At 44.4% G+C, this 16,906-nt stretch overlaps 1 protein-coding gene across 1 annotated transcript; it reads left to right on the forward strand.

The window, feature by feature from the left end:
* The first annotated feature begins 127 nt into the window (after nucleotides 1–127).
* On the forward strand, nucleotides 128–12,280 carry ubap2a (ubiquitin associated protein 2a). Its single transcript, XM_084020040.1, has 26 exons — nucleotides 128–200; nucleotides 2,046–2,183; nucleotides 2,547–2,624; nucleotides 2,815–2,925; nucleotides 4,428–4,590; nucleotides 4,743–4,826; nucleotides 4,912–4,975; nucleotides 5,678–5,775; nucleotides 5,971–6,029; nucleotides 6,119–6,189; nucleotides 6,392–6,578; nucleotides 6,705–6,975; nucleotides 7,059–7,360; nucleotides 7,615–7,841; nucleotides 8,022–8,298; nucleotides 8,728–8,767; nucleotides 8,885–9,059; nucleotides 9,195–9,559; nucleotides 9,673–9,764; nucleotides 9,991–10,041; nucleotides 10,143–10,236; nucleotides 10,323–10,739; nucleotides 10,851–10,955; nucleotides 11,049–11,116; nucleotides 11,230–11,421; nucleotides 11,499–12,280. Exons 2-26 carry the CDS (start codon nucleotides 2,088–2,090, stop codon nucleotides 11,592–11,594), a joined length of 3,783 nt encoding a protein of 1,260 aa, XP_083876166.1. The 5' UTR covers nucleotides 128–200; nucleotides 2,046–2,087; the 3' UTR covers nucleotides 11,595–12,280.
* Nucleotides 12,281–16,906: the final 4,626 nt, after the last annotated feature.

Here is a 16,906-nt window from a genome sequence, read left to right on the forward strand (position 1 = left end):
CTTGCTCACTGCCATAGAGATATTGTGTGTGCGTGTGTGTCTAAAAGTATTATAAATAAAAAACAATCCTAGTTTAAACAACGTGGTTTTGATGGCGTTAGGAAGTTGGTTGTGACCCGGAGAGGGAGCATTCACCACCACGACAGCGCACGTCACGTGACCACCTTGTCTGCTGCTGGCCGAGTGAAGCGTGTTAGCAGGTAATAAAAACACAATTTAACTTATGTTTTTTCAAGTTCAGTTTCTGTATTTCAGTGCGTTTGGAACAAACGATTAAGCGCGTTTTCGCTGAAACAGTTGGCCACCGCCTTCGTTGTTTTGCTTGCACGGGCTTGTGAGCGATGTCTTTCGCAATTTTTCTGTTGTCTTGTTTCCCGGCGAGCAATGTCGAGATAGGATTGTGGTCCGCTGAGAGGCCTTTTTTCTGTAGATTTAAATACAGTTATGTTGTTAGCTGGCTAGCCTACTGTTTAGATGCCGAGTACAAGCCTGGTATAACTGCCCGCATCGTTAGATAATCGGGCGGGTTTATAAATAAGTATAAAACACGAGCAGGCCGGTTTAACGACCGTTGGCTATCATCCTGAAACAGCTTTAGATAGCACCGTTAGCTAACTTCATCCTCGCCGCATCGTTTGTTCAGTATCGACGGTAGTGTCAGTATTAGCATGTTAGTAGCTAACGTGAGTCCATGCTAGCGAAGACAAAGGGACCCGAGTACCAATAGCACCAAGTCGGCCAGTGTTGAGTCTTAAACGACGCTACGAGTGTAAAAATATATTTTTTCAAGATATAGAGACAACGTATAGCGATATAGCCGTTACAGCATAGTCTCATATGTAGCCTCGTGAAATAAGTAACATAACAGCGACGGGCTAACGTTAGCATTGATTCAAAACAACGCTCTGCTCGCTTTATTCCTAAAATAAGCTGTGGCTAATGTTAGTTAGCTGTAAGCAGGTAACGTAAGACGTTAATATACATAGACACCTACGTGTACCGTAAACATAATTTGATGACTTGTCATATCAATGACGCTATGTCCAAATACATGTAATTTAAATGTGCGGAGTTGCCGAATGATTGTTTTCTTATTGTTTGTCTCTGATACCGTCGAGACTCATACATGTAGTGGCGTTAATATCTGATTAATGAAATATAAATTTTAGCTACTTCCGTAGGTTTCCAGGTTATAACGGAGAATGTGATTTTTCACAGAATTTAAAGCCAGTTCGTCCTTTCTACGTTAGCTTTGTTCAGCCCAGCAGCCAATAGTATCATCGCACTCAGGCAATGTAAAGTGGATTGCTATTGTTCTCGGGCATAAAACAAATAGGTCACTGGGGGATATATGTAGTTAATATTCTAGTAATGGACACCATAATCAAACGTGCAACTCAAATTACACTACAGGGAACTTTTTATTTCAAGGCATTGAGCAATCACAGTTTCCATATATTTTCAATTTGCATGAAGCCTTGTTTGTGTAGATATGGTCGTTAATATCTGCAGCTGAAAATTATTTTTGCTAAAGTTATAACACCAGTATAACACCAGTGTAGCAGCCAGGAGATGCAATTTGTACAGGACCTAGTTGTCAAATACACAGAGAGAAAAATCTGCAGCTTACTGCAGTGTGTGTGTTTTCTATACACGCATATATATAAATTCAATCCTAGTGTCTATAAACTATCTAGCATACAGAGGGAATGTGGGGTCAGAGTGTGTAGTGTTTGTTTTGCTAGGCTGGGCTGTAAGAGGACACTGGGTCGCTCTCCCTCCTTGACCTAGATTTTCAGCAAAGCTGTTGTGTCACCACGCCAACTGTGTATCTTACAGCTTTCATAAGTGCAGTATTCATGATTGTGCAATAGTGCACAGTTTTAGCTATACTCGCAAAACATTTTTCTGGTATTAAACACTTGTTTACTTCTATGCCCTCACACAAGGGAGCGTATTTAGGCTCTGCTTGGAAACAACATTGAAGATGTACTGCATGTGTTTCGGACAACTCATCATTCCATGTTTCTTGCTTCCTTTTTCAGATTTTTCTATTTTGTACATACAGAGTTTTGTATATACTGTATATGATGAGCTCGCTGGGCAGCGACAAGGCCCGGGGCCCTCGGGAAAAAGCGCTGCCTGCTGCCACTCACACATCACAACCACAGAAACAGATACAGGTGAGCGACCACATGAACATGAGGAAACTTAAAGAGGGCAAAGTACACCCCTCTAAGCCACAGAAATGTGGAGACAAACCGCCAGTTTGCACATGGAATACCCTTGCCAACAAAACGGCTGTGCACATATTATGCTAGGAGACCTTCTTGGTCAATATTCATTCAAAAAGACCATTTCAGTCATAATACATAATTTTAAATACCTACAATAGGTGTCACTTGCTCAGTAAACATATAGTTAAATTATGATTTATCGGATTTCATTACATTTTATAGGTGTACCTTATAAAGTACCCCATGAAGTTGATATACTCAATTCTTCACATTTTTCTCCTGTTCTACCTCATGGTTTCGATGTTGCAGGCTACTGCTGAGCAGATCCGGCTTGCCCAGGTGATCTATGATAAGAATGATGCTGACTTTGAAGACAAAGTTAACCAGGTGAGGAACAGTTGGGGCATTTACTCCACTGAGTCATGGCACGCTCTCGTTCTTCCATGACTCCAGTACAAAATACATATGCTCTGAGTGACACCGTATCTCGCCATGACTTGTACTGTTATGTTGTTATGTTCACCTTTGATGACTACTGGACATTTCTAATATATTGTGTTTTTGTTGCTTTCCCCAGCTGATGGAGGTGACTGGGAAGAACCAGGATGAGTGCATGGTCGCACTCCACGACTGCAATGAAGATGTTAGCAGAGCCATCAACTTTCTCCTGGAGAGCACCTCCGACATGGTAAATTGATCATGTCTCATTTAATTTAATCTCAAATTAGCATATCGTTAATTGTCATCTATATGAATCTGCAATTTCAGACTTTGGGAATAGATTTCTTTTGCTTGGAGGGCAGAATATGCAGCAGCTCTGTACTATTTTTACTGAGACGCGTGAGTTTAATTGTGGAATATTTGAACGGACGTTAAAAACAACCGCATGAACTGTGAAAATAAGTGAGAAGAATCATTTGTGCTGTAAAAAAAGGACCTTTTATGACATGTCACAGTAAGAAAAGCACTGGTGTAATTAATAGCCTTTATAATGGCTGATAACAATTTATCTCGCTGTCTCAGCATAAGCCTCCTGCTATGAGATTTTTGAAATCTCTGAGTAGCTGTGCTGCTCCCACCATAGGACATTTTTTGTCTCAAACTGTTGACATGAGAGTGCACAAAGTTCACAACAGATCTCAGACCAGGGCCCCGTTCCTCATACTTGGATAACAGTTATCCAGAATTTTGACGATTTGTCATGAGTTTTTTTTTTTTTTTTTTTTTCTCTCTCTCTCTCTCTCTCTCTCTCTCTCTCTCTCTCAAAGCCAAAGCTGATTTAAAATGAATTTTTGAAGTAAAAAGTACTTCAGCCCAAATGCAAAAGTGCAGACTAATTGAGCTTAAGCTGTATCATCACCAGGATGTCTCACTCTTCAACATTAGGAACTTTTAGCATCAAAGCACACCGTAGTGCGCAATTTTCCCTGTTTTGCTCAGAGGGCAAGTCAAACTGGTACCAAATATCTGGCAAACACTAAGTGTTGTTCTGCCGATGTGTTGCGAGTCTGAGTGAGTGTTCCAACATTTCTGAAGAATGCCAGTCCTCACAGATGATACAGAGACACTGTAGGAAAGGGCAGCCAGTCAGACAGTTCTGTCAAACGGAATCGTTACTGAGTTTTCTTCTGCTGTAAGAGTAGGTTTAGCCCAGCAGAAGTGTGTCTTATTAAATAATTAAAACACTAATTGCAGTGAATATATGGTTATAATCGATGTAGATGTATCCTTATTTTCATTCAATATTGAATCTCTACCAATTACAAGTCCTCATTTGATATGTTTTTCCTACATAAGAAGGCTGCATCGTGCACACTTCAGTGCATAAGTTGATCAAAAAATAGCCGGCATCACAGCTTTTATGTAACCGTTTCCCGAAATGTTCTTATTGAGTCGTGTTTGGTAGTGTCTCTTCATCTGCTTGGAAAAGAAAATACACAATGCTTCCACATGATACAACCTCAAAATGTCAGTGAAATTAAGGCAAATCATTTTTGGTAAATTAAAAAAAAACTGCCTAAGTTGCTCACTAGACTGTAAATATTGATATCTTGTTTTACTGCTGGCTAGTTTTTGAATGATTTAAGCTAATGCAACAAGGAACTTGTGAACTACGAATTTTGTGCTTACACTTAAATGTATTCTTCCTTTTTTCCCCCCTTCTCTGTCCTGTTCCTCATCTGTGTTCAGACCTCATGGGAGACAGTAGGGAAGAAGAAACCCCTGGTCAAGGAGGGTCCATCAGATAGTAAGGAGAACAAAGAAAACAGGGAGAAGAAAGGAGAGAGGGAGGCTAGCAAGGGCCGTGTGGCTGCCAACCGCAAGGGCAGGGGAGCCAGTCGCAGCCGACCGGGTATAGTTTAAACTTAACCCTCGTTTAAACGTAGTTCAGAGTCTCCTGTCTTTTCTGCAGCTCCTCAGCATCAGTATGTTTGGTTGTAGAATACAGTCTCTAATGCGTTGTCCCCTTTATCTTTATGTGCATGTGGGTTTGTACACGTACAGCACGTCCAGAGGAGAATGGTGTCGAGGTAACACCAGTGGACAGAGGTTCAGATCGAGGTCGAAGGGCCAGAGGTGCTGGCCGAGGTGAGCAAATGCACATTAAAACAACGGTTAGTACGGCCAACACTGGAGTGAAGGTTGTTGACCTTTTTGTGTGAATGTTATGCAGGCTCTGGAGGTCGGGGCCGAGGGAGAGGACCACCAGGGAGCCGTTTCTCTGCCCAGGGCATGGGGTATGATGGTTTTTACATACTTTTCAGTGTAAATCCTTTATTATAGTGTTTTTCAGGCATGGAAAATTAATTATGTTTGGATACGTGTTTCCATACCGTGTGTTTGCTTTTTTAAAGATTGTGAGTCACCAGTCCCATTAAGATGTGTTATCTGAATCAAATAATAATGGATACCCAAAGGCCAATTAATAACTCACCCCTCTTCTAATGGGAGCTTTGTCCAATGAATAGTATGAATGATAAAATGATAACTAAAAATAATTAACCCTCAAAAAGCACTTCTATGTTCTTACCAATAGCACTTTGATCATAGCACTGTTGTACTTAAGGTATCCTTGCTGAATTGCTACTGCTTTACTCAGACGAGGACCTAACACTTGTTTCTATTTTTTAGCTCTTATTTTATCGGCAATGATATGTTGTGGTTTCTTTCTTTCGACAAATGTACTTGTATTGTAGGTCACTTTGGACAAAAGCATCTGCTAAATGTAAATGTAAACCACTCCCTGCCCCTTCAGATTATTTCTTTATGACTTGATTTGATTTATTATGATTTATTAGGAGCAACACACCAGAGTGGGAGTCGGGAGTCTTCCTGGGGTCTGAAACATAAAATATAGACAACAGACACGTGTTCATTATGTCAAACAAACATAAAAATAGACAAAACTGACTAAACACTCATCCTCAACTCTTATCCAGGACCTTCAATCCAGCAGACTATACCTCAGAGGCTGGGTCAGGGACCACACAATCTGAGGTGTGGGACACTGCGGCCAACAACAGCACAGAAGGGACAGGTGAGTTCATCAGAGCAGATATGTCACTCTTCACCTGTGATGGCAGTTCTCTGGTGAACATCTACATTTCCAGTGTGTTGTGCAGACGGTGCTGTGTACCGTTTATGCAAATAGAATTTGGTACAGGCATCCTGCATTGTGTTAACCTACTTATCTGTATTTGAACTGTGTGACCCATCTTTGGTTGCTCTCTAGTGACCTGGAGGGGTCCTTTGGAAGACTGGGCATCTGAGGACTGGAGTGAGGATGTTAGTGTGAGTTGACACATCTACAGGAGAAGTCTGTCAATCAAAATGTTTTGGTGTATATTCACACATCTCCTGTGTTTTGTTTGCTCCTGCAGCTCTCAGAGACCAAAGTGTTTACTTCCTCATGTGCACCTGCTGCTGAGAATCACATCACACCTGGGCAAAGGTAAGTTTGTAACATTGTAACATAATTTCCATAAGAATCAACTTACTATTGGTGTATTTTCCACACTTTAAATTCACATCCAGTGCAAACTTATAATGGCAATTGAAAATCTCTCTTTTTTATAACTCATTACATTGGCAACCTTTGACTTTTGGTCCTGCAAGCATTTTCTAAATAACTTTACCAACGCTTTCTGTGTTAGTCTGGACCTCGCCTCTCTGCTGCAGAAGCCTGTGGTTGGAGGAAGAGAGCCACCTTCGTCCTCTTCCTCTCAGAGTCTCGTCTTCACTAATTCCCACCACCACCACCACCAGCCACCGCAGCAGCAACAGCAGCCGCCCCCCAGTCGCAACGCCACCAGTAGCACTAGCTATGCTCACGCTGCTCTGGTTAAAATAAATTACTTTTGATACTCTGCACCCTTTTTCCACATACATTCCTCCATCTATCACATTTAGATGAACCCATTCACAGAAACAAATACTCACCACACGCTCTCTTCCTGTTTGTGCCAGTCGTCAGTTCTGGGAGCTGGTTTTGGGGACTTGGGCCAGGCCAAAAGGCCTCAGCCCAGCGCTGGAGCTCAGATACTGGAACAGCTGAAGGGTCCTGGCTTAGGTCCGCTACCCTCATCACAGGCTGCGCCTCCTGTCAGCACCCAAGGAAGCATCACTTCCATCGGCCGACTTCCAGGCCTGGGAGCACCTGTACCTCCATCCTCCTCATCTAGCTGGGACATAAAGGCTTCCGAATCCAACACCACCACGCTGTCCTCGCAGTTTAGCCGTAAGTGTGCAAGTTTTCTGTTTTTGCCATAGCTATCATGTAGGTATGTATACAATTTAAAATCCTTGTCCTGTGTTTTGTAGGAGAGTTTGGCCTGCAGCCAGAGCCTTCTCTTGTGCTGAGCCAGCTGGTTCAGAGGCACACCGGACCCTCCTTGCCTCTGGCACGTCAACCAAGTCCTCCATCGCAACAAGTGCCCCCTGCTTCAGTATCGCCTGCTCCCCACCATACCAGCACGCCAGTACAGGCAGGGTCGGTGATGGCTGCCGCTGGTGCTAAACCTCTTGCCCCCAGCGCAGGGCTGGACCCTCAGGGTAGCACTACACCACAGCAACAACGGGCACAGCTCAAAGGCCAGAAACGAAGAATACCTCCCACATCCAAGGTAGGGGATTGATGTTGTTTGACAAAAGTCTGATGCACAGGTGGTTAATCATGAGTTCAGCTCCAGGGTTTTCAGTCTTAAAAAAAAACTTCCAAGGTTATTTGCATCTTGTGTGAGTCAGATTTTGTACCTTGACTGTCATGGCAGCAATGCACATATTTTAGCAAATCTTTTGTAAATTACCAAATGCAAGAAGTTCTATGAACTTAAAATCATGGTCCTGGAACCTGACTGTGTTACCTCCGTCACGGCAGATCCCCTCCACAGCGGTAGAGATGCCAGGTTCAGCTGACGTCCCCGGACTAAACCTCCAGTTCGGAGCTCTGGACTTTGGCTCGGAGTCTGCAATGCCGGAGTTTGGAGTTGTGGACAATTGTGCAAGTGTGGCATCCAGAGAGTCCACGCCGGCCCCTGCTCCGGCACCCCCTGCACCGGGACCAGGGACACAGAGCCAGACAAGCCTGTACTCCAAGCCTCTCAGGTGCTGCTGCTGACCAGTTCCATCTTTGAAATTACAAAAAAGTTTGAGTTCAATTCTAAAACGGTACACATAAGATATAAAATATGCATATCATCAGAGAGCCTTATTCAGCAGTTTGTTAACCAAGTTCAACATTTTCTATTTTCTAATAAATTGTTCTTCTGTCCCTGCTTCTTGCAGTGAATCACTGGGAAGCCCTCTGTCCGTTGCCCTGCCTCTGCCCCTTTCCACATCAGAGCCAGTATATCACTCCTCGGTGTCGTTGCCCAGCCTCACTCCTTCTTCATTAGGGACTGCCAGCTCCTCCAACCTTCCCTCATGTTCCTCAACAGCCTCCACCACCTCCTCCGTACCCTCCTCTCACTTCTCCACAGTAGGGGGAAGTTATGATGGGACCATGGCTTCTCACACACGACTGGCCTTTTCCCAGAGCAAAGAGGTCACGGTGCCAGTCATGGTGAGTATTAATAGCCAACAGAAATGGCTCATCTCATCCAATCTTTAACCTTTGTAGTTGATAGGGATGAGAAATCATCCAAGTTAAAATATTTCTGCATCGCGTATTAACAGTGCAACACTGAGAAGTTCCCAGGAGTGTCAGCCCTATGTAAAACTGTGTCTGACTGAACTTAAAGATTGTTTATTGCTGACCAGAAGATTGGTCAATCTCCACATCACTCTTCACCCATTATCCCACATTATAGGAATAATATGAATTATTTATAGGTTTTGATTTTCACCTTTTTATGTCCTGGTTGTTTTAGGTCCTTTTTGTATTTAATTGAAGTCTGTGATGAATGTCTTGTTCATACTGTGTATGCTTGCTAAATAGATATGGTAGTGGTCTCAATAAGCTGACAATGAGCTGCATTTTTCTTACCACCAGAATGGTCTGAATGGTGTAAGAACCTCTGCTGCTCTAGACAGTAAGTTACTTACTACTGATGTATTTGTTCAGTGTTTACGTTCTATTGTAGATGTCTACCAAGAGCCATGCAGGCTATGCTATTTTGAAATAAAAACCTTTTCTTTGCTACTCTAAGCTTCGTCGGCGTCCTCCACACCAAAGCCAGAGTTGCCGTCTCTGAACATCAGCACCAACGGTGCCTCAGCACCCTCCTCCCACTTAACCTCTACCCTGCCTGCACATAGCTCCACGACACTGTCGAACCTGGCGCAGGAGCTGCCCTCGGCCAGCCAGCTCAACTCACTCAACAGGTGACAACACACACGCTACCTTTGTATCACACACAACACAATTGAGTGAGACTTGCATCCACACTAAAATATTATGATTTTCAGTGCCACAACAATACACTGATCATATCTTTCCTTTGTTCCTTCACTCTGCAGCCATGTCAGCAGTCATTCCTCAGTTTCATCTCTTGGCTCAAGTGCTCTCACTGCAAGTCTTGACAACAGCAGTATGAGCTCTCTGGCTCCTTCAACTGGCTCCTACACGTCATCGCAGTCCGCAGCACTCCACCTGACCCACAACAGCAGCAACAGTAGCAGCGGTATCAGCCACCTGGCCAACATACCCATGGGACTCATGGGACATAACATGAGCAGCACAGTCGGTGGCATCATTGGCGCAAGTGGACTTCACTCTGCTGCCATTGCGGCCAGCACAGCACTGGGACTTGGCTCCAATGGAGCTACTGCCACGTCCAACCTCGCTGCATCGAGGACCGCGGCCCTGCTCTCCTCCAACGCTGGTACACACACAGACACTCACAATCCGGCCACCGGGAATGTTTACGCGTGATGGGTTGTTTCCACTCATTGGAAGTATATGAAAGTGATGGTTGTTGTGTCATTGTTCTGACAGGTAAAGCTCCTCCTAACTTGTCCCAGGGAGTGCCTCCTCTGCTGCCCAATCAATATATCATGGGCCCAGGGGGGCTGCTGCCAGCATACCCAGTAAGTAACCCCTAAGTATACAGAAGCTTTGCAGTGTACTTTTTTCTTTCAAATCTGTGAACATGAATCATATTTGCCAATCTCATCTACTCGGTTCCACTGTCATCGGAGAATTGCTGAAGAAGCAGTCTGCGGTTTCTTAGAGTATTTAGTGATTGTTTATACGTTTTTAATTTTGACACATTTTCCAGATTTTCTGGTTGATGACGTCTTTTGTGTTTCACAGCAGATCTATGGTTATGAAGACCTCCATATGCTCCAGTCCAGACTGCCAATGGTGAGCCTCGAGTCCTCACTTCTTCTCTTGTACTCAATCAAGTTATTTATCATATTTGGTTGTTGTGTAGATCCTTTCCTGATCCTCTCCTGTCCATTTAGCCCTCTTTGCAAGATTACTATGGAATCACATTCCCTGGCCCCACAGCGACTCTCTCTGGCAGAGACGGAAGCCTAGCCAACAACCCCTACTCAGGTAAGGCACCTTCACCCTCTGCTGGCCTTGTCCTGAATCCTAAAACCCTGTGTTTGTTTTAACCCGACGTCTCATTGGTTTGTCAGGTGAAGTCACAAAGTTTGGCAGGAATGACTCCACCTCCCCGGCACCCCCATCAAACCTGGCGGCACCACAGCCTCCCCAGGGCCAGAGCCAAGGACAGAGCCAGGCCCAGCCTCAGCCTCCTCAGGCCCAGCCTCAGCCCCAAGGCCAACCGCAGCACCACAGCAGTCAGCAGGCATTTCTGCCTCCCGGCTACAGCTACACAGGCCTGCCTTACTACACAGGGGTACCTGGCGCCGTACCCAGTGCTGCTGCCTTCCAGTATGGCCACACCATGTTTGTTCCTCCCGGTGGGCCAGGACCAGCCTCAGCCAAGCAGCACAGTATGAGCCTTGGTCTGGGAAACCCCTCGGCTAGCCCCTTCCAGCAGCAGACACAGCAGCAGCCCAGCGGTTATGGCCAGCACGCCTTCAGTTCAGGTGAGTGAGCGCCCCAATTAATATATGTTAAAGACGGTTTAAGTATTTTAGATTGTCTTGTACAGGAAGGTCTGTGCCTTGTTTGAACATTGAACTTAATTTCCTTTGCAGGGTACGAGGAGCTGACAGCAGGGCCTGCAGGAGTGGACTACAGTAAAGGATACAACTCCTCCTCACAGGCACAAGCCAAATCTGCTGCTTCTGGCCCCGGTAAAGGTAAGAATAATAAACATTTCCAGTATGTTAATTTGAATTTTTAAAGTCGCTTGGAATTGTAATGTATAAATGTCGTCGCTGTCATTCTGCTAGGTGTCTCAGTGACGTCCAGTAACTCGGGTGTGCCAGACATCAGTGGAAGTGTTTACAATAAGACCCAGGTGAGCCTCGAACACCTCATCTCCCCACCCACACTGGTGTTTTGCTGTATAGTTGGTGTTTATATAAATAATCAGGTTTCTAGTTAAAGTTGTCCTTTTTCCTCCGTCTGCAGTCTTTTGATAAGCAGGGTTTCCATGCGGGGACCCCTCCTCCCTTCAGTCTGCCATCAGCACTGGGGGGTCCAGGGCCTCTGAACCCTGGAGCAGCTCCTGGAGGCTATGCACCGGCCCCATTCCTCCACATCCTGCCTCACCAGCAACCACACTCACAGCTGATGCACCACCATCTAGCTCAGGATGGACAGGTAACACCCCCAGATATTCTGTTGCACAGATTTGTACCATATCTCAGATGCTTACACGTGTCTTTCCGTATGTTCAGGGCGGTCCAAACCAGCGTGGCCAGTCCAGCAGCCTGCAGCAGAAGAGCCAAGTCAACAAGTCGAGCTATGGCAGCTCCCCCTACTGGGCCAACTGAGATGGCTACATCTCTGATGTGTGTGTGTGTGTGTGGATGGACACACACACAAACACACAGCATCACACCTGCGTATCTGACTGAAGAGATAATAGAGGGACAAACCATTTTACAACACAAGCTAAAACACACACTACCACCCCCTCCCCTTTGCTCTGTATATCCCCTTTTCAAATTTATGGCTGTTGTATGTAAAATATATTTATGTATGTATTTATACAGTATATATGTATTGGTAGGACATAAAATGTGGTTTTCTGCATTTTGTTTTTATTTTGAAGGACATTTTATTTCAAAGAAAAAATGTGGAAAGATGAGAATGCTAAATCATGGAGATGAAGTTGAATATACTTGAACACAAGCATCTTGTGATGTGGATTTTTTGTATGCATACATGAATCGAGAATGGTGTACATATATTCTACACATCATTTTCACAGCAAAGGCCTTTTTTTATTTTGGAAGAAATATGTTTTTGTAACTTTGGTCTCCCGCATCTGTGAATCCTTATATTGAGGGTGACTTGAGTTGATAGCTTGACTTTTCTTTTTGCCCCCTCTCCCTCCATCTGTCTCTCATTCCTCAACTTTTACTAGTTGGCTGGTTTTACCAGCCAGGCCTTGGATTTGATGTCATTTTAACATTGGTTTAATCCTTGTTGTCCAAATTAAAAGTTCTGAACAGTTTCCATGGGTCTGGCATCAATTTTTTATCAACTGCATTGTTTTTCTGAATACCAACTCGATGCAGCATCATACTAATCCATTATGAAGCAAACTGCTTCCAGTCTTAAAATGCAGGATAGTTTTCGAAAATATTCCGCTAAAAAAAAACACCTAAACACCACATGCTAGTTCTCAATGAATAACATCTGGAAATCTTTATTCATTACAAAGTGCAATGTGTTGACAACAGAAGGATGATTAATGAAATCAAAATCCTCATCTTATGGTCTCGATTCAGAATCATACCTAAAAAACAAAGTGGAAAATCAGATCGCAGGCTGATCCAACTTTTGTGGAGATTTTTTAAGACCTGTCAAAATGATCCTCAGTAGTGTGTGTGGCCTCCATGTGGCTGTATGCACTCCCTACAGCGCCTGGGCGTGCTCCTGGTGAGACGAGGGATGGTCTCCTGTGGGATCTCCTCCCAGACCTGGACCAGAGCAGCAGTCAACTCCTGGACAGTCTGTGGTGCGACATGGCGTTGGTGGATGGAACGAGACATGATGTCCCCGATGTGCTCAATAGGATTCAGGTCTGGGGAACGGGCAGGCCAGTCCATAACATCAATGTCTTCATCATGCAGGAACTGCTGACACACTCCAGCCACATGAGGCCTAGCATTGTCATGCATTAGCAGGAACCTAAGGCCCACTGCACCAGCATATGGTCTCACAATGGGTCTGAGGATCTCATCCCAGTACCTAATGGCGGTCAGGGTACCTCCGGCAAGCACATGGAGGGCTGTGCGACCTTCCAAAGAAATGCCTCCCCAGACCATCACTGACCAACCACCAAACCGGTCATGCTGGGGGATGTTGCAGGCAGCAGAACGTTCTCTGCGGCGTCGCCAGCCCCTGTCACGTCGGTCATATGTGCTCAGGGTGAACCTGCTCTCATCCATGAAGAGCACAGGGCACCAATGGCAAATCTGCCAATCTCTGTGATCTCTAGCAAATGCCAATCGCATTGTACGGTGTTGGGTTGTAAGCAAAGTCCCTATTTGTGGACGTCGGGCCCTCAAACCACCCTCATGGAGTCGATTTCGGACCGTTTGAGTTGAAACTTGAACATCAGTGGCCTGCTGGAGGTCATTTTGTATTTTGCTCTTTCTGTTCCTCCGTGCACAAAGGAGCAGATATCGGTCCTGCTTTTGGGTTGTTGTCCTTCTTCAGCCCCCTCCACGTCTCCTGGTGTACTGGCCTGTCTCCTGGAATTTCCTCCATGCTCTTCACACTGTGCTGGGGGACACAGTAAACCTTATTGGCACAGTGGGCATTGATGTGCCATCCTGGATAAATTGCACGAACTGGTGCTACCTGTAGTGGTGCAAACACTGCTAACAATCATAAAAAATAAAATCTGCAAGAAAGGCAGAGAACAGAGAAATGGTCTGTGGTCACCACCTGCAGAACCATTCATTATAGGGATGTCTTGCTAATTACCACTCGTTTCCACCTGTGGTCTGTTCCATTTGCAAGTGTTAGTGGTAGCATAATCAGTTTTGGGAGAATGAATTAGATATCAGATATACAGATGAGTCAGAACAACAACAATACTGCAATCCACAAACTGACACATTCATTTTTATATACCAGTCTATGAGGTGAGCAACGATCGTTAGATTAGCTATCTTTGGGTTTGGATTTGTTATATATATATATATATATATATATATATATATATATACAGTGGTGTGAAAAAGTATTTGCCCCCTTCCTGCTTTCTTCTTTTTTTGCATGTTTGTCACACTTAAATGTTTCAGATCATCAAACAAATTTTAATATGAGGCAAGGATAACTCAATTGAACACAAAATGCAGTTTTTAAATGAAGTTTTCTTTTATTGAGGGGAAAAGAAAATCCAAATGTACATTGCCCTATGTGAAAAATTATTTGCCCCCTAAACCTAATAACTGGTTGGGCCACCCTTAACAGCAGCAACAGCCATCAAGCTTTTGCGATAACTTGCAATGAGTCTTTGACAGCGCTATGGAGGAATTTTGGCCCACTCGTCTTTGCACAGTCGTTGTAATTCAACCTTATTGGAGGGTTTTCGAGCATGAACCGCCTTTTTGAGGTCATGCCACAGCATCTCAATAGGATTCAGGTCAGGACTTTGACTAGGCCACTCCAAAGTCTTAATTTTGTTCTTCTTTAGCCATTCAGAGGTGGACTTGCTGGTGTGTTTTGGATCATTATCCTGCTGCAGAACCCAAGTTCGCTTCAGCTTGAGGTCTCGAACAAATGGACGGACATTCTCCTTCAGGATTTGTTGGTAGACAGCAGAATTCATGGCTCCATTTATCACAGCAAGTCTTCCAGGCCCTGAAGCAGCAAAAAAGCCCCAGACCATCACACTACCACCACCATATTTTACTGTTGGTATGATGTTCTTTTTCTGAAAAGCGGTGTTACTTTTACGCCAGATGTATTGGGACACACACCTTCCATAATGTTCAACTTTTGTCTCGTCAGTCCACAAAGTATTCTCCCAAAAGTGTTTGGGATCATCAAGATGTTTCCTGGCAAACATTAGACAAGCTTTAATATTTTTTTGGCTCAGCAGTGGTTTCCGTCTTGGAACTCTGCCATGTAGGCCATTTTTGCCCAGTGTCTTTCTTATGGTAGAGTCATGAACATTGACCTTAATTGATGCAAGCGAGGCCTGCAGTTCTTTTGATGTTGTTCTGGGGTCTTTTGTGACCTCTTGGATGAGTCGTCGCTGCACTCTTGGCGTCATTTTGGTGGGCCGGCCACTCCTGGGAAGGCTCATTACGGTGTCATGTATTCGCCATTTGTGGATTATGGCTCTCACTGTGGTTCTCTTGAGTCTCAAAGCTTTAGAAATGGCTTTATAACCTTTTCCAGACTGATAGATCTCAATTGCTTTCTTTCTCATTTGTTCCTGAATTTATTTGGTTTTCACCATGATGTCTTGCTTTTGAGGAGCTTCACTTTGTCAGGCAGGTCCTATTTAAGTGAATTCTGGATTGGGAACTGGTGTGGCAGTGATCAGGCCTGGGGGTGGCTAGAGAAATTGAACTCAGGTGTGATAAACCTTAGTTAAGTTATGTTTTAACTGGAGGGGCAAATACTTTTTCACACAGGGCCATGAAGGTTTGGATTTTTTTCTCCCTTTATAATACAAACCTTCATTTAAAAACTGCATTTTGTGTTTACTTGAGTTATCCTTGCCTTATATTAAAATTTGTTTGGTGATCTGAAACATTTAAGTGTGACAAACATGCAAAAAAAGAAAAAAGCAGGAAGGGGGCAAATACTTTTTCACACCACTGTATATACACATATAGACATTGTCAAGACGATCTGCTGCAGGTCAAACCGAGCATCAGAATGGGGAAGAAAGGTGATTTAAGTGACTTTGAACGTGGCATGGTTGTTGGTGCCAGACGGGCTGGTCTGAGTATTTCAGAAACTGCTGATCTACTGGGATTTTCACGCACAACCATCTCTAGGGTTTACAGAGAATGGTCCGAAAAAGAGAAAATATCCAGTGAGCGGCAGTTCTGTGGGCGCAAATGCCTTGTTGATGCCAGAGGTCAGAGGAGAATGGCCGGACTGGTTCGAGCTGATAGAAAGGCAACAGTAACTCAAATAACCACTCGTTACAACCGAGGTATGCAGAAGAGCATCTCTGAACACACAACACGTGGAACCTTGAGGCGGATGGGCTAGAGCAGCAGAAGACATCACCGGGTGCCACTTCCGTCAGCTAAGAACAGGAAACTGAGGCTACAATTCGCACAGGCTCACCAAAATTGGACAATAGAAGATTGGAAAAACGTTGCCTGGTCTGATGAGTCTCGATTTCTGCTGCGACATTCGGATGGTAGGGTCAGAATTTGGCGTCAACAACATGCATGGATCCATCCTGCCTTGTATCAGCGGTTCAGGCTGGTGGTGTTGGTGGTGTAATGGTGTGGGGGATATTTTCTTGGCACACTTTGGGCCCATTGGTACCAATTGAGCATCGTGTCAACGCCACAGCCTACCTGAGTATTGTTGCTGACCATGTCCATCACTTTATGACCAGTGTACCCATCTTCTGATGGCTACCTCCAGCAGGATAACGCGCCATGTCATAAAGCGTGAATCATCTCAGACTGGTTTCTTGAACATGACAATGAGTTCACTGTACTCAAATGGCCTCCACAGTCACCAGATCTCAAATAGAGCACCTTTGGGATGTGGTGGAACGGGGGATTCACATCATGGATGTGCAGCCAACAAATCTGCAGCCTCTGCGTGATGCTATGTCAATATGGACCAAACTCTGAGGAATGTTTCCAGTACCTTGTTGAATCTATGCCACGAAGGATTAAGGCAGTCCAACCCAGTACTAGCAAGATGTACCTAATAAAGTGGCCTGTGAGTGTATATACACACACACACACACATCGATAAACGATCAAATCTGGGAAACGCGGCCATTAACGGTTAATTTCAGGTTATGTGTGATAGCCACTCTATTGCAATTTACATCTGTTAGAATAACTAATAGTCCCTACTGTTCAAAACTTCTGATTCAGGCCATTTCATATATTTAAAGGATGCCAGATAGCCAGAA

This window comes from Eutrigla gurnardus (assembly GCF_963514095.1).
Source record: "Eutrigla gurnardus genome assembly, chromosome: 2".
Classification (NCBI taxonomy): domain Eukaryota; kingdom Metazoa; phylum Chordata; class Actinopteri; order Perciformes; family Triglidae; genus Eutrigla; species Eutrigla gurnardus.